This window comes from Hydra vulgaris, chromosome 15 (assembly GCF_038396675.1).
Source record: "Hydra vulgaris chromosome 15, alternate assembly HydraT2T_AEP".
In the NCBI taxonomy this organism is placed as follows: domain Eukaryota; kingdom Metazoa; phylum Cnidaria; class Hydrozoa; order Anthoathecata; family Hydridae; genus Hydra; species Hydra vulgaris.
Genome location: NC_088934.1, coordinates 48,820,001 through 48,834,510, shown reverse-complemented (window position 1 = coordinate 48,834,510; position 14,510 = coordinate 48,820,001). Strand labels below are relative to the sequence as shown.

General features: G+C 28.1%; 2 protein-coding genes across 4 annotated transcripts in view; one reads left to right on the top strand and one right to left on the bottom strand.

Moving 5' to 3' along the window:
- Positions 1-7,316, bottom strand: part of LOC105845457 (uncharacterized) — a 32,696-nt gene extending 25,380 nt beyond the window's left edge. The window contains exons 1-2 of one of the 2 annotated variants that reach the window (XM_065818959.1): positions 7,209-7,316; positions 5,987-6,982 (exon numbers count right to left, since the gene is read on the bottom strand). In XM_065818959.1, the coding sequence (XP_065675031.1) occupies positions 5,987-6,368 (382 nt within the window). In that variant the 5' untranslated portion in view covers positions 6,369-6,982; positions 7,209-7,316. The other variant, XM_065818958.1, reaches the window with a different exon arrangement.
- LOC105845456 (calbindin) overlaps positions 1-14,510 on the top strand; it is a 127,052-nt gene that overhangs the window by 74,450 nt on the left and 38,092 nt on the right. Inside the window, exon 1 of one of the 2 annotated variants that reach the window (XM_065818723.1) lies at positions 13,637-13,846. The exons of the other annotated variant lie outside the window; for it this stretch is intronic. Coding sequence (XP_065674795.1) covers positions 13,696-13,846 — 151 coding nt within the window. The 5' untranslated portion in view covers positions 13,637-13,695. Of the gene's footprint in view, positions 1-13,636; positions 13,847-14,510 lie in introns of those variants that run through there. 2 annotated transcript variants of the gene reach the window in all.

Sequence of the window (14,510 nt, the reverse complement as noted above, 5' to 3'; positions counted from 1 at the left end):
AATTTTGAGATACGTAGTATTGGAGTTTAGCCATCGATATGCATTTATGTATATATAATATATATGTATATATATATATATATATATATATATATATATATATATATATATATATATATATATATATATATATATATATATATATATATATATATATACATATATATAAATATATATATATATATATATATATATATATATATATATATATATATATATATATTAGGTAAATGACAAAGAAACTTTTTTCAAAATTTTAATTTTCCTGATGTTGCATTTGATGAACTTTTACCAATAGATCACTGTTTTGAGGTTTATTTCAGTAGATCACAAAAAAACCTCCCGCACCTAGCACCTCACCACTTTTAACTTTTTCGATTTTTCACTTGATTTTGCTCCCAGTTCCTACTTCCTTATGCTTGACTTTGATTTTTAAAACTGTAAATATATAATATTGTATATTGTATAGTTGTTCATATCATTCAAACAATTTTTGTTTATTTGCAGTATTAATTTGCAAGATCTGCTGGTTAGTGCTTCTTTTTGAAAATATGTCCTTTAAAAGTAAAAAGTCAAAATCAGCAGTGGAAGCAGCTGATGAAATGTGGACACAAAATTTGAAATCAAGCGCGAATATAAAATTTGAAATTAAGCTTCTAATATACCACAGGTAAAACAGGATATGAGCAACAAATTGTGTAAAATGCCTTCCAACAGAGATATCGTTGGAAGATTCTTGGGACTCTTTGATGAATTGAAAGGATGACATGATCGACTAAAAATAATATCCGAGGAATTGATGAATCTTTGGCAGAAGTTCAATTTTCCTGTTCTTTCCAAACAACAAGTGTCTGCAAATGTTGACAAACTTATCACATCATTTGAGAAACACAGAAAGCGACCAAATGCAGTATTTGAAGAAAATCTTTCTCATCTGTTCGATATAACAAAACCAGATGGAAATTGGCTTTGTAGTGAGGACAAAAAACTGTACAAAGTATAAATTTAATCAGATGGCAGGGTGGGATATACAACTATGAAAGTAGCTCCTATGTCAACAATCCATCCATCAAAAAGGGCCAAAAGCACATCAGAACCCTCGACAAACCAAGCGGTTATTTCCGTACCACTTTCCTGCGATAGTGAGGATTCTGAGGATAAAGCAGCAGTGGTGACTTGGAGGCAGTTCCAGGAGAATCTCCCAGAAAGCGTGCAACACGCTAGTCAACAAGCTGCCAAACTAGTGTCTAGTCACTCTATGTCAACCAGAAAAATATCACGGGTGCTTCAAAGTCTGGCTGAGGATGGAGTTTGTGTCCCAACACCATCACAGTCTGGAGTCTGGCGTCGAACAATCAGAGATGCAGAACAAGTTAAGAATCGCCTCATGGAACAGATTTCTGAAGAGAAATTTTCTTTGCATTTTAATGGTAAGAAAATTGACAAGACTGAGTACCAAGTTGTGTGCTTGAAAAATGACAAAAGAACATTAAAACTTGGCATTTTGGTTTGTGACAGTGGATCCTCTGCAAACATATATAAAGCACTACAGGATCTACTTGATGATTACAATGCATGGAACATTATTCAGATGATCATCTCTGACACAACAGCTGTAAATACTGGTGGCAAGAATAGAGTTGTAGCCAACCTTCAGAAAACATTTCGAGACAAGGGATTCGATGAACCTCAATACATCGGCTGCCAACACCACATTCTTGATCTTGCTCTACGATATGTGTAAGATTTCTTTTTTCCTATACAGTCACAGTCGCCTAACATTAACTACAAATTTATTGATGAGATTATGGAGCATTATGATGGTTTAAAAAATGCCTACAAGGGCACAGCAATGGTAGCAGAGTATGAGAACCTTGGCTGGAGAGATGACTTTAAATTTCTTTTTCAGTATTGTGAAGCATACAAGTTTTACAAAAATGAGTAAAAATGGCCTCGTGTCAAATGGCACAAGCTGCCATCACTGCACAGTGCCAGGTGGAACTCAAGAGGCATTTTTGCGCTTATTGCATTTTTCATTCTTCCAAACTGGCAAGAACAGCTGAGGATAACCTGCAATTTCGTTGCAACTACTTGGTTGCGGGCCTGATTTTCAAACCAGCACTATGCAGAGGCAGCTTATGAAGACCTACTGTCAGCAATATCTTTACTTAAGTGTTCCAAAGCTGTGAAATGCTTCTTTACCCACTGGAAGAAAGAACCATCAGTGCTTGATGTGCCTCGATCCAACATAGTAGCCGAGAGAGCTGTAAAGTTGATGGAATACATTCGTTCTTCTTGCAGAACAAACAAATATCTTAACTGTAAATTTATTATTACTAATACACAAATCTGAAAGATTATTAACATCACTACAAATGCTGTAGGACAGTGTAGGTACTCATTCTCATGTATTTCTCATGTGTATTGTATATAAAGCTGACATATTATAATTAATAGCCTTTGGGCCGCTATGTGTTGTATGGTTAAATATGAAACTGTCTTAGGTGCGAGTAGTTTTTTCATGGTATGGTAAAATCAATTTCATTTCTGTGATTTATAGGCAAAAGTTCATCATTTAGAACCCCAGGCTAATTGATTTAAAATTTATCATATACCTAATACATATATATATATATATATATATATATATATATATATATATATATATATATATATATATATATATATATATATATATATATATATATATATATATATATATATATGTATATATATATATATATATATATATATATATATGAATATATATATATATATATATATATATATATATATATATATATATATATATATATATATATATATACATATTACCTTTTAGAGTATTGTAAGTAATTACACAATATTTTTTTTTTCATTTAATAATAAACATATATATGTGTGTATTTGTTATTATGTAATTACTTACAATATTCTAATTTAGAATATTGCAAGTAGTTACATAAAATTTATTACCTTTTAGAATCTTAAGGGTAAGTTAATATAAACTGCAGTTATAAAGTTGTAAATAATTTTTGCTTATAAATTTCATTTCATTAGTTTACAATGCCAAAAAAGCAAATAATATACGCTAAGAGAGGTAGATGGAGTGAAGAAAATTAGCTAAAAGCAATAAATATGGTAACTGAAAGTATTTTAAAAATGTCCTAATATGTGCCCCATATTAGGACGTTTTTAAAATACTTTTAATGATGAATTTTAAATCAGACTTGTTGAACATGTGAAAGATTTGGATAATCCATTTAGAGGACTTTCTCGGCATGATTTTTTGAGGTTAGTTTATGAATTAGCTGAAGAGTTAAAGATAAATCATCGGTTCAAAAAGAAAAAAAAAAATTGCAGTAAATGATTTCTTTATAGGATTTAAAAACCGACATCAAAAATTAGTTTTAAGAATACCCAAATCTACAAGTCTTATGCGAGTTGTTGGTTTCAACAAACCTCAAGTAGATTGTTTTTTTAATATGTTGACAGAGTTTACTGAAGAATACAGTTTTCCAGCATCAAGGATATATGATGCTGATAAAACTGCTGTTTTCTGCATTCATAAAAACCAAAAAATTTTGTCTGTAAAAGGGAAAAAGACTAGTTGCTAAATTAACATCAGGAAAACAAGGCAGAAATATAATATTAATGTTTTCCATGAGTGTAACTGGACATTTTGTACATCCACTTTTTATATTTTCTCGTAAAAAAATGGGTAAAAACACACATCTAATGATTGGGGCACCCCCTGATAGTAATGCAATTCCATGCATCAGCAGCTGGATAAATGGAGATATATTTCTCAAATCGTTGGAACATTATCAAAAAAATATTCACGCATCTCTGAGGAGCGTAGTTATATAAATTCCATCAGCAATAAAAGATCCATTAGTAATAAATGAGACATCAGTAATGAATAACAGCATTCTCAATAGCATCACTCAACAGCGACTTATAAATTCTACCGATGTAACCTCCACTGACATTTTTGTTTCTAAAACACCTAATATCACAGCAATCATTTTGAAAAAATCATTAATTTTTAATGCAGCTACTAAATCTGCAGTTACTGATGTTTTAAATGTTTTACTTGCATATCCTACAATTTCTCAAAAAAGAATTAACTCTAGAAAAAAGAAAAGCTCAAAAAAGTAAAATTCTCACCTCTTCTCTTTATGTTAAGCAACTCATTGATAAGCATGGTAAGCTTTCTAAACTCGCTCAATCAATAAAAAAAATCCGAAAAATAGATTGAAAAAAATTTAAAAAGTTGCTACTCGTTTGTTTAAAAGCCCTAAAAAAAAAACCAAATATGTATATATTTGGTATAATATGTGAAGACAATTTTGATGAAGACTAGACTCAGTGCTTTACATGTAAAGATCAGGCACATTAAAACTGTGTAGAGTTAAATCCTACCTCTGACTATTATGGTTTGTACGTTTGTATGGTGTTAAAAAATAAGTTATCTTAAGTATGAAATGTTTATCTGAGAAATTTATTTTTTGTTTGTTTTGATTTACTGGTGGATATTTTTTTATCAGTTTTTCAACAAAATTATTTCGTTTAAATTCCCAATAAAGGTACTTGTAGTTACTATAATGTATTACAAATAAAGTAAATTAGTTTTAAATGATGTTCTTTATTAAAATCTTTTCTTTAATCCTATTCCTTTTCATCATTGAATGGATAAGAAGCAATTTTTATGTATCAAGAACTTGAAAAAAAAGGTCTAAGTTATCTAGGTCCTATAATTTTGGACAGGCTTGGATGACATAATCTCTAAATTTAAATAAAATCCATAAGCCTTTAGAAATAGTCACACAAAAATTGTTTTGATATCAATCCTGATTCTAATTATTATAACTGGAATGTCCATGGTAAAATGCTTGTTAAATAATGTATTAAGTATGTGCCTAATAATTTAAAAAGAAGCGAACTCCTGTTTAAAATATGTGTCCGGGGCTACGCTCGAATTTTTTTTAGATGCCCGTTTTTTAACATTTTTTCTTTTATATTTTGTGTCATATTAAAGTATACTGTTACTATTTTTTTGATTTTAATTCAATAAATAGATGTTTCTACTTTCATAATAATTATTTGGCAGTATGATTTTAGTTAGGGTTTGAGCAACCACACTACTTATTCCTATATATACTACTTATTTCTTAAGTGTTCGGGGCTACCCGATTTTCCCCTAATCTACATTGATTAATATAAACTAAATGATACACGGTTCAAATCGGTTTTTTCTGTGCATTTATTTATATATGATACAGATTAATTACAAAATAGATTTGAAGTAAAACTTTAAATGAAGGTTACTTTGTGCAAGCATCAAATGGAAAGGATTGTAGAGCATTAATTTACGCTAATCTTAAACTTAATATGAATTTTTTATACATTTTGATGAACTGGAAATAAAAAACATTTATTAGTATATAGCATATTGATAAAACAACAGTATTTTTTATATCTTAAAACGTGTACAATTTATTTCATATTGTTTACATGGTTTTGCTAAGTTGGTAAATATTGCAACAAATTATCTTCTTTCTTTTTTCTAGCTTTCTTGAGTTAAAGCCTCGGTTTCATGAAGTATCGGTTATTAGTAAAAATGACATTAAGTGTGAAAAACAAATAAAATAAACCTAAAGTAACATAAAAACGAGCTATTGTGAAGTAACGGATTAACGCCGGTTGAAAAACCTTTGCCTGTCAAAGTAAGGAAAAAAGCTATAATTTTATTAATCAGAATCTTAAAAAGTATTAGCTAAACGCTAAATGGTATCGTTTTGAACAATTACTTTTCTCTGTTGGAGATACCTATGTCGGAGATATCTATGAAAAGGTCTTTGTACAAACTTATGCGCTAACAGTAGCGAAACGTTGACAAAATTTAAAATTAAAGTAGTTTATGAAGAAACAACATTTTCACTATAAAATCAAAAAACTCAAATAAAAAAATTTAACGACTTACCAGTATCTTGTATACTCGATTTATTAATTTTTTCAAAAAGATCCACCCAACTTTCAGATAACCCTAAGTCCAGGTTTATTCCCCATTGGGCTTTCCAACACATATCGTCTTGATACAATGTATGAAACCCGTGATTTACAAAGTAAGTCATAAATGTATCAATACCTACTCCCGCGCTCTCTTTCATTTCTTCGGTGAAATTTTTAGGAAAAACTGTTCCTGTAAATAACGCTCGAACGTTTTCCATGGTATGACCATGAATTGCTTGATACTTTTCAAAGTCCAATACCTCTGTTTCGCTATTCAAATTTATTTCATTTAACATTTTGGTTGTCTTTTGTAGAGATCTGTAAAAATGTGCCCGAGAGACTGAATCGATCATTATTAGATTTATGTTTGGTTTTTGTTTATAATGGAGGTTTTGCGTTCTTTCAGAATGTGGCTTAAAATAAGAATGGGTTTTCAAGTGACTCTCTAGTACTAAAAGCTGTGTTTTTTGTTTGTTTTCACCACAACTTAAAAATATAAAAGGAAATTTATTCGCGATTGAGATTTTAATATATCTAAGAACAATGTCTGACAACTCGTTGTCTGTTTTGCCTAGTGCTTCCACAATTGTTGTTTCGCCTGAGTCAGGATTTGTTATGTGAATAAAAACAGACTCTTCTCCACAGCTATTTTGATTGCAAGTTAAGTAACTATTTTGTGAAAATTTGCAAATTTCTAAAGGAAGAACTGTCTTACAGTTATTTTCACTGTCATACGGATATTCTTTTTTAACAAACGCACATCCTACTTTTGATAAAATATGATCTTGACAACTGATCTTTTGTTGCTCATATATGTGAACCTTTTTATAAATACCTCTTAAAACACAGTCTTTATTTTCGCCAATACCCTCATCTGCTGCAATATGATTGTTAATAGAGTTAAAAACGAGACCGGCGTTTTCTGTAGTTTTGTTTTTTGCTTCTTTGAAAACTATGTAATAGATTTCTAAATAAACCACAAGCGTCCATAATATTATTCCGAAAAAATACTTTTTTATTTTCATATCTTGATAAAATATTTGTCTTAATAAAACGTTTACAAAGAATTTAAACTAAATTGTGTTGGCTAACCATTTTTGTTTTAAAAATATGATTTATAAAACAAAGTTTGAAAATAATGAAAAAATTTACAGTTAAACAAAAACAAGACAAAAAAAAAAGCAAAAAATTACTGTTATAGTTTATTTGCTTGAAATGATTTTACACATTCTTCTTGGTTAAATTTGTTGCTAAGCTACGTAAAGTTTCTTTTACTTAAAGTCTTGGGAGAGTAGAATTCTAAATTTAAAATAAATAAGTCGAACTATCATGCAGTTTTTCAAAAAAGCGTTACTATCTGACTTTAAACATGTATAAAAACTAGTCAAAACTACAAATCAAAGTTGGATGTTTGCCACCATAATATTTTGTTTCAAAATAAAGTTTTAGTTTCAAGTTCTATTATATTAAATTATATATATATATATACATTCAACTAATTGTTTTATGGGGCTCACGCTGTAACAACAGATTTTAGGCATTTCTGCTATTATTATTTTGAACATCTCTATTATAAATAAACTAAATTTCCTAATTGATAACCAAGTTAAGTATTTTAAAGATAAAATGTTTATATAACACATTTCTTAACTATTAGTAAATGAAGTTATTTATTTGTTTGTCTGTTGTTGTTTTTTTACAATGGATTACAACAGTTTAAATGAATATTATATGTACAGGTGCTATCTCATTGATCTAAAAAAAAAAAGGAAAATTCAAATAAATCATAAAAACGCAATAATAATGAAATAATATCAAGTTATTAAAAAAGATATCATGACGCAACAATATGAAAATATTAGGAAACTTTTGTAAAGAAAAGTATGCACCCATATTGTTGGGAAGAGTTTGCACCCATGATCAGACCAATTCACTAACTATATTTTAATTTCGATCTCTAAAGTAATAGTTCATGATTTGCTAACTTTATACTTTATCATAATTTAATAATCTTTTTTAACGGAATATCTTAAGTAGATTTTAAAATAAAAATGGTTAAAAATACTCATTTGGAATCAAGGGCGCATATCAGTATGTGTTCTCTTGATCCTACCTAAATGCACCCTTGATTATATGCAGGTATACATGTTCCAAATTCAAATTTATACCATGATATGTAAGAATTGTTTTAAGTCATTAAAACAGATTCTATAATAAAAACAAATAAAGTTATTATTAATTTTACAACAAATTTATCTTCTTTATTAAAAGTGTAAAAAAAAAAATCAAATAAACAACAAAAAACTGATGCAACGAAAAAGCAAAATCAATTAAATTAAATGTTATTTTTTGCAGAGACTAAACGTTTCCCAAGTTGTTTTAGTATAAAATTACTTTTTTACAATATTCAGAAGTAGAACAACAAGGCAATTCATTAAAATGTTGTGTTTCTAATGCATCTAACACATTGTCACTGTTATGGTTGTTAAAAATATATTCGTTTTTTTATTTATCATCTTTAACATGAAGTTTTCTTTTTCTTGTCATGAAGATCGTTTTCTGGGATAAATTTTAATGATGTTTTGACTTGCTTAATAAAGATGCTAATAGGGTCAGATATTTTCAACGGCTGAATAGACAATATACTATAAGTTGATCCTGATGGCAGACCAGACGTCAATGAATGATTAAAAAACTTGGCCCTGAATAATAGCAGAGATAGAATTAGTAACACCTGGAAATAAGTCAGCTGTAACTGCTTTAGAACGGTCTGTTATATATGAAGTTAAAAATTCATTATAAGAGAATATGTTTGAATAAAAGAGTTTAGTTCCTGCCACAGCTAGTTCTGCAGAATTATAGGTAGAGTATTAGGTAGAGCAAAAGCTTGTACGAAAACTTTACTTGTAACTGCAGTTAATTACATTTTTTTTAATATCTTTTCGCTGTCATTAGAAACTTCAATTTTATTAATTACTAGGCGGTCAATTACTTCTTAACATCTTTGTGTAGTTTTATTATACTCCTAATTGTTAGATAAACATTTATAGAGCTTCATGAAATATTATAAAGGCAAAATATAAAATAAAATAAACACAAGAGTGTATAAATATTTTTATGATAATATTTTAGAAAAAAAAAATATTTAAAATATTGGCATACTGTACAGAAATTTTGATGTTATTCAACTCAATATTTTTTTACATTTTATATAAGCGCATTAGGGTGCTAACCCGCTCCATTTTTATAAAAAATTCTTTTTTTCATACGGAATGTTTTTACAGGTTATCAAAAGCAAGCATACAAGAAGTGAATAATTTATCTGTTCAGCAATCTATGGACTGATTTTGGCATATTGTACCAGGGGAATATTTTGGTGTAGTGTGGCAGTTGGCAGTTTGATAAACCATAAGCTTGAAACTTATTAACTTCAATTCCATATCCTTTTAAATTTGTTTGCAAAATAATAAGGAAACAGAGTATTAGTTCTGTAGAAAACCAGTTTTCAAGAATGATGTTTGAATGTCTTAATAGAAATGACGAGCGGTATTTTTTTCGTTTATACTGCCAAACTCTTGTTTTGAAGTATGTCAACAAAAATTTTTAATTGGTCTTTAACAGCATTTTGGAAATTGGACTCTGTAGTCACTTTTTCCTACTTATCTTCTTTTTACGCCACTTTTTCCTATTTCTTTGGTACCTTAATAAATACAGCATTCAAAACATCGAATCTAAGCGTTAAGTGATGACATTCCGTACTGTATATACTCGCAGATGTTATAAAATTGCCAGGACTGTACCTGGGAGAGGTAACACCGCTGCAATAAAAGAATAGCTTACTTTACCTTAAATTGTACTGAAATAAAATATTTTTCATATGAAAAGTTGTTTTTGTTAGGTGGTGTTTTTTAAACTGTTTGCCACATGCATTTTCTCATTTAGATAAGTTTTCTCGGTTTTCTTTGTAAATTTCAACTTCAGAGGTCTGCAGAAAGAGGATTGAAGGCGCATTAAATTACTCCAGAAAAACCTATTTCCCTTCGTTTCTTGATTTACATCTAAAAACTACAATGGATCAAGCAAAGTAAAAAAAAAATTTGCATCTGATATATTCAGATCTTACGCCACCATTTTATAAATGTTTTGACAAGAAGTTTCTAAAAAGCATACTTACCAATTAAAGTCATATTCAATATTTTTGAATCACTCCTATATAAAATATTGTCTTGGTTGAGGATTCAAATTACGTTGAACGGTGTGGCCTAATTAAACTTGCAACTATATCTCAGCTTTTCTTTTGGTAAAGTTTAGGGTGTTGTCTGGAGGGTAGCAAAATATTTTTGCTGCCTAAACTGTTAAATACGGTTGATACAGAGTATTTATACTATTTGCCTATGCCTGATTTCTCAAATGTCAGTATAAATCATTTGCTTATTTCAAATTTAATAGAAGTGCTAGAGCTTTATTTACAAAATAAAAGATTGTCAATGATGACAGTTGGAAGGAATTAATCTGCTTTTTTAATCTGCTATCATCTTTCTTATTTTTTTCAAGTTTTTTCACGCAAAAATTATAGAACTATAGGTAAAATGTCTATTTAAAAAAAACAAAAAACTGTGATAGTGAAGCTTCAAAAATACACAAAAATAGACATGATAAAAAATGAAAAAATCCGGCAAAAGCTCCGAAGGCCCCAAAACAAGATTAAAACGGGTTAATAACATATTTTTATAAAATTCATATCCGGATAAAAATAATAAAATTTATATCTGTATAAAATAGTGATAGAATCTTATATCCAGATAAAGCATTAAAAATTATTGTTAAAAAATTTAAAAATGGAAATTTATAAGAAAAAGAAAATATTTGATTTAAATAAAAAGAAATACATAGAATAATACATAAATATATAGTCTTAAGTATATAGACTTTAAAAGTTAATAAATACAAAAGAATAGTTTTTACTTTTAAAGGTTATTCCTTAATTGATTTTTGCAAAATTAAAGTAGGGTAAAACAGCCAGTGTTCGCCACTTTTTTGGTTCAATATAGCTATTCATTTTATACTTTTTTTTCAACAAGTTTCTTTGTCTTAGCCTAAAGATCCAGATTTGGTCTTTAAGACGCTAATAGAATGAATGACATCCGATAATAAATGCGGGGGATATATCCCTCGAGAAAGCTAAATGGCGACCGCTAGCAAGAAAGGCAAGTTTCTCATCTGACAATTTTTACTGTTTGCCAAGGTCAATTTAGTTTTTTGAATTTTTCTTTATGATAAATTTTTTTTTCATATCTATGTTGCTGTTTAGGGATCAAAGACAAGAGCAAAGTGTGTACAAATATAAAGAAGACATTATTAGAGTGCTTCTATGAATATTATTTAATAATTTAATAAAATAACAGCTGGTCCATAGAGTAGTCATTTAAAGTTGTTTTTTTCTTAATCTGATGTTGCTTTGAAATTTCTTATTTTTATTGCCAAATTACGATTTGAATCCGGGATAGGCATTCACCACTTTCTTTTTGACTAGAGGTTTTGACTTCTTTGCCATCTCGGTTGCATAGCGGCAGTTCATTCTCTCGACTTCAGCTTGTTGATCTAACGTCACAACAGATGCTGATTGCAACTCTTGCGCAAATTTGCTAACTTTAGCTAAGAACAGTATAGAATAAAGCAATAACTATCTTTGTGGCACATATTATTCTATTTGAGATATGAAATATACATGTCACTAAGCTCAAAGTAATATAGGATCCATAGTAAAATAAAATTACTAAATGTCCGTGACTAACCTGCAGCCTTTATGGCCGAAGAAGACCACCTATGATTTATCATGATAACATTAATACTGAACCTTTATTGTTTGAATGATACCACAGGAAAAGTAAACATCGTGTTTATTGTTGAATGATCAGAAGAAGAATAATGGCTGAAAAATTCCACTTGGGGAGAGTTGGCTCTTGGGAGAAATTAGATTTGTGGATGTTTTGGTTTATATCTCCAATCGGCTGTTTCGTTCAAACACAAAATCAAACCAGCTACTTTGTTTGCTAGTTTTAAGCACGTCAAGAAAAATCCAACACAAAGTCATTGCAGCTTTTAAAACTTTGTATAAATATATTGAATACTATGTCAAAATAAAAATAAAAATTATGCTTTCGGCCTATATAGCTATCAGTTTGTATTATTTTCATTTAAGAATAAACGATTTCATTCCTAATTGAGAAACAGATTAATTATTATTTTATTATCTCTCTTATTATTTCTAATTATCTTATTATCTCTCCGTAAATTTTCTATTTTCTACTAGTTCTACTTGACGCTTTTTGTTGCATTCGCTTCTGCTGAGAACAATTTTTTAAACATTGACATTAATAAAAAAATTAAAGGTAAAAGTAAAAGCTATTGTAAAATTAAGAAATGACAATAATTTTGTTGTTATATATTTTGTTATTCTAATAACCTAGTTTTTTTAATTATATTTTTATGATTAACTGTCTCAAAAGCTTTAGATAATGCTATAAAAACATAATATAATTTTAACTAATAGCTAAAAGGACTACGGCACAAAAAATTTATTTCTCCGAAAAAAAACAAGAATCAACAACGATTATGTTATTTTTCTCAAGTAAAAGCTTATTTATTATAAAAATTTTTTTTTTTACATTTTATCGACAAGGATTATATTAGGATTTTATAAAAATAAGAATATACTATATAAAAAGTTTTTATAAAGATTTTATTCAATCTTTTACAACAAAATTAGTTTTTATAAAGATTTTATTCACTCTTTTACATCTAAATGTTGAGTGGCCGTGGCGCAGTGGTTAGAACGCTTGTTATATAAGCAGGAGATCCAGGTTCGAAACGAGCTCTGGACATATTTTCGCGTCACGGTAAGGAATGATGCGTGAACTTCCTAATTAAATGTACATCCGTGGTACTCTGTGACAAAAAAAAAAAAAATTACGAAAAAAAAAAAATATTAAAACATTGTATAAAAAAATAGACAATAAAAAAAACATTGAAAATTTAATCAAAAATATTCAAACTCAATTTAACTTTCATATTGTTAACTCTTTAAGTTTTCTAAAATATGATGTTATTGAAGTATGTATAAATTGCTAAAAAAATTAGAAATATTTTAGTTCATAGGATCGTTCCTAATCCCTCCTGGATAAGAAATAATAATTGTGTATGCTTAAAATTTTTTGAGTAATCATCAATATTTCAGTTATATTAATATATTATAAATGTTATTGAACTGTTTTGATAACAACCATAGAGTTTTAAAAATATGAATAAAATGGACAGAATAGCAATTGAAGAAAAAACTTAAATAAGAAATTGTCGGTGTGACGTTTAAAACTGAAAAAATGATTTTTATAACTATATATATATATATATATATATATATATATATATATATATATATATATATATATATATATATATATATATATATATATATATATATATATATATATATATATATATATATAGATTTTACATAAAAAATATAGATATGTTTGATATTTGATACCTTATATATAATATCTAGATTGATTTGCAATAAAATACTAATAAAATATTATCAAATATTAAAAAATTTTAGTATTAGGTTTTTTTTTAACATTAACATGTACGAGCACTGAAAATAGTTTATTAATTTTATATATGAAGAGAAAAGAAATGGAGGCGAAAAAAAGATTGGATAAAGAAAAAGCTATTATCAAATCATTTAAAATTCCAGTTCCTTTCTGGAATGGTCCGCAGTTTGTTACATCAAAGCGATTTTTGTGCAGTTTTTACAAATATTGCTTTCCAGGTATTAACATTTTTAAACTTTTATTGGTTACGTGAATTCATTAAAATAGTTGCAAAATATCTTTTTTCATAAAATGATCAATTACAACATAACAGTGACTAAGGAAAAGTGATGTAACATTGACACACCTTTAGAAAATGTTATTTTTTTCACCTGTGACAAACTAATTTGGTATGCAATGTTTTTATGTGTTAACCAATATTGCTGCTATAAATTGATGAAGAATTTAATTAGTTATCTATTATTATTGATAGATATTTAACTTTGTTTTTGGGGTTCAACTGTCAATGTTATCCCCTATACGAGGTAACATTGACAGTAGTATATTTTATGCTATACATTTAAAAGTTACATCATGAGGGGTAACATTATCATTGGAATTTCGACAAAAAAAAAATAGAAAAAGAAAAAAATAGAGAAATAATTTTTGATATATATTAGCACCAACCTACATTTTCGTTTTAAAAATAAGCAGCATTAAAAAGTTGAAAAATTGCAATGAAAAAATGTTATATTATTTTTTTAAATATTTTTTTAGAATGGATCTTTTAAGTTAGATTTTGCTTTGTTTAATTCGATTTCATGTATTTGTGAATGATTCATCAGATGTAAGACATTCCGCCAACTTTTGCTTGACTCTTCGCCAATGGGTTGACCTAAGCAT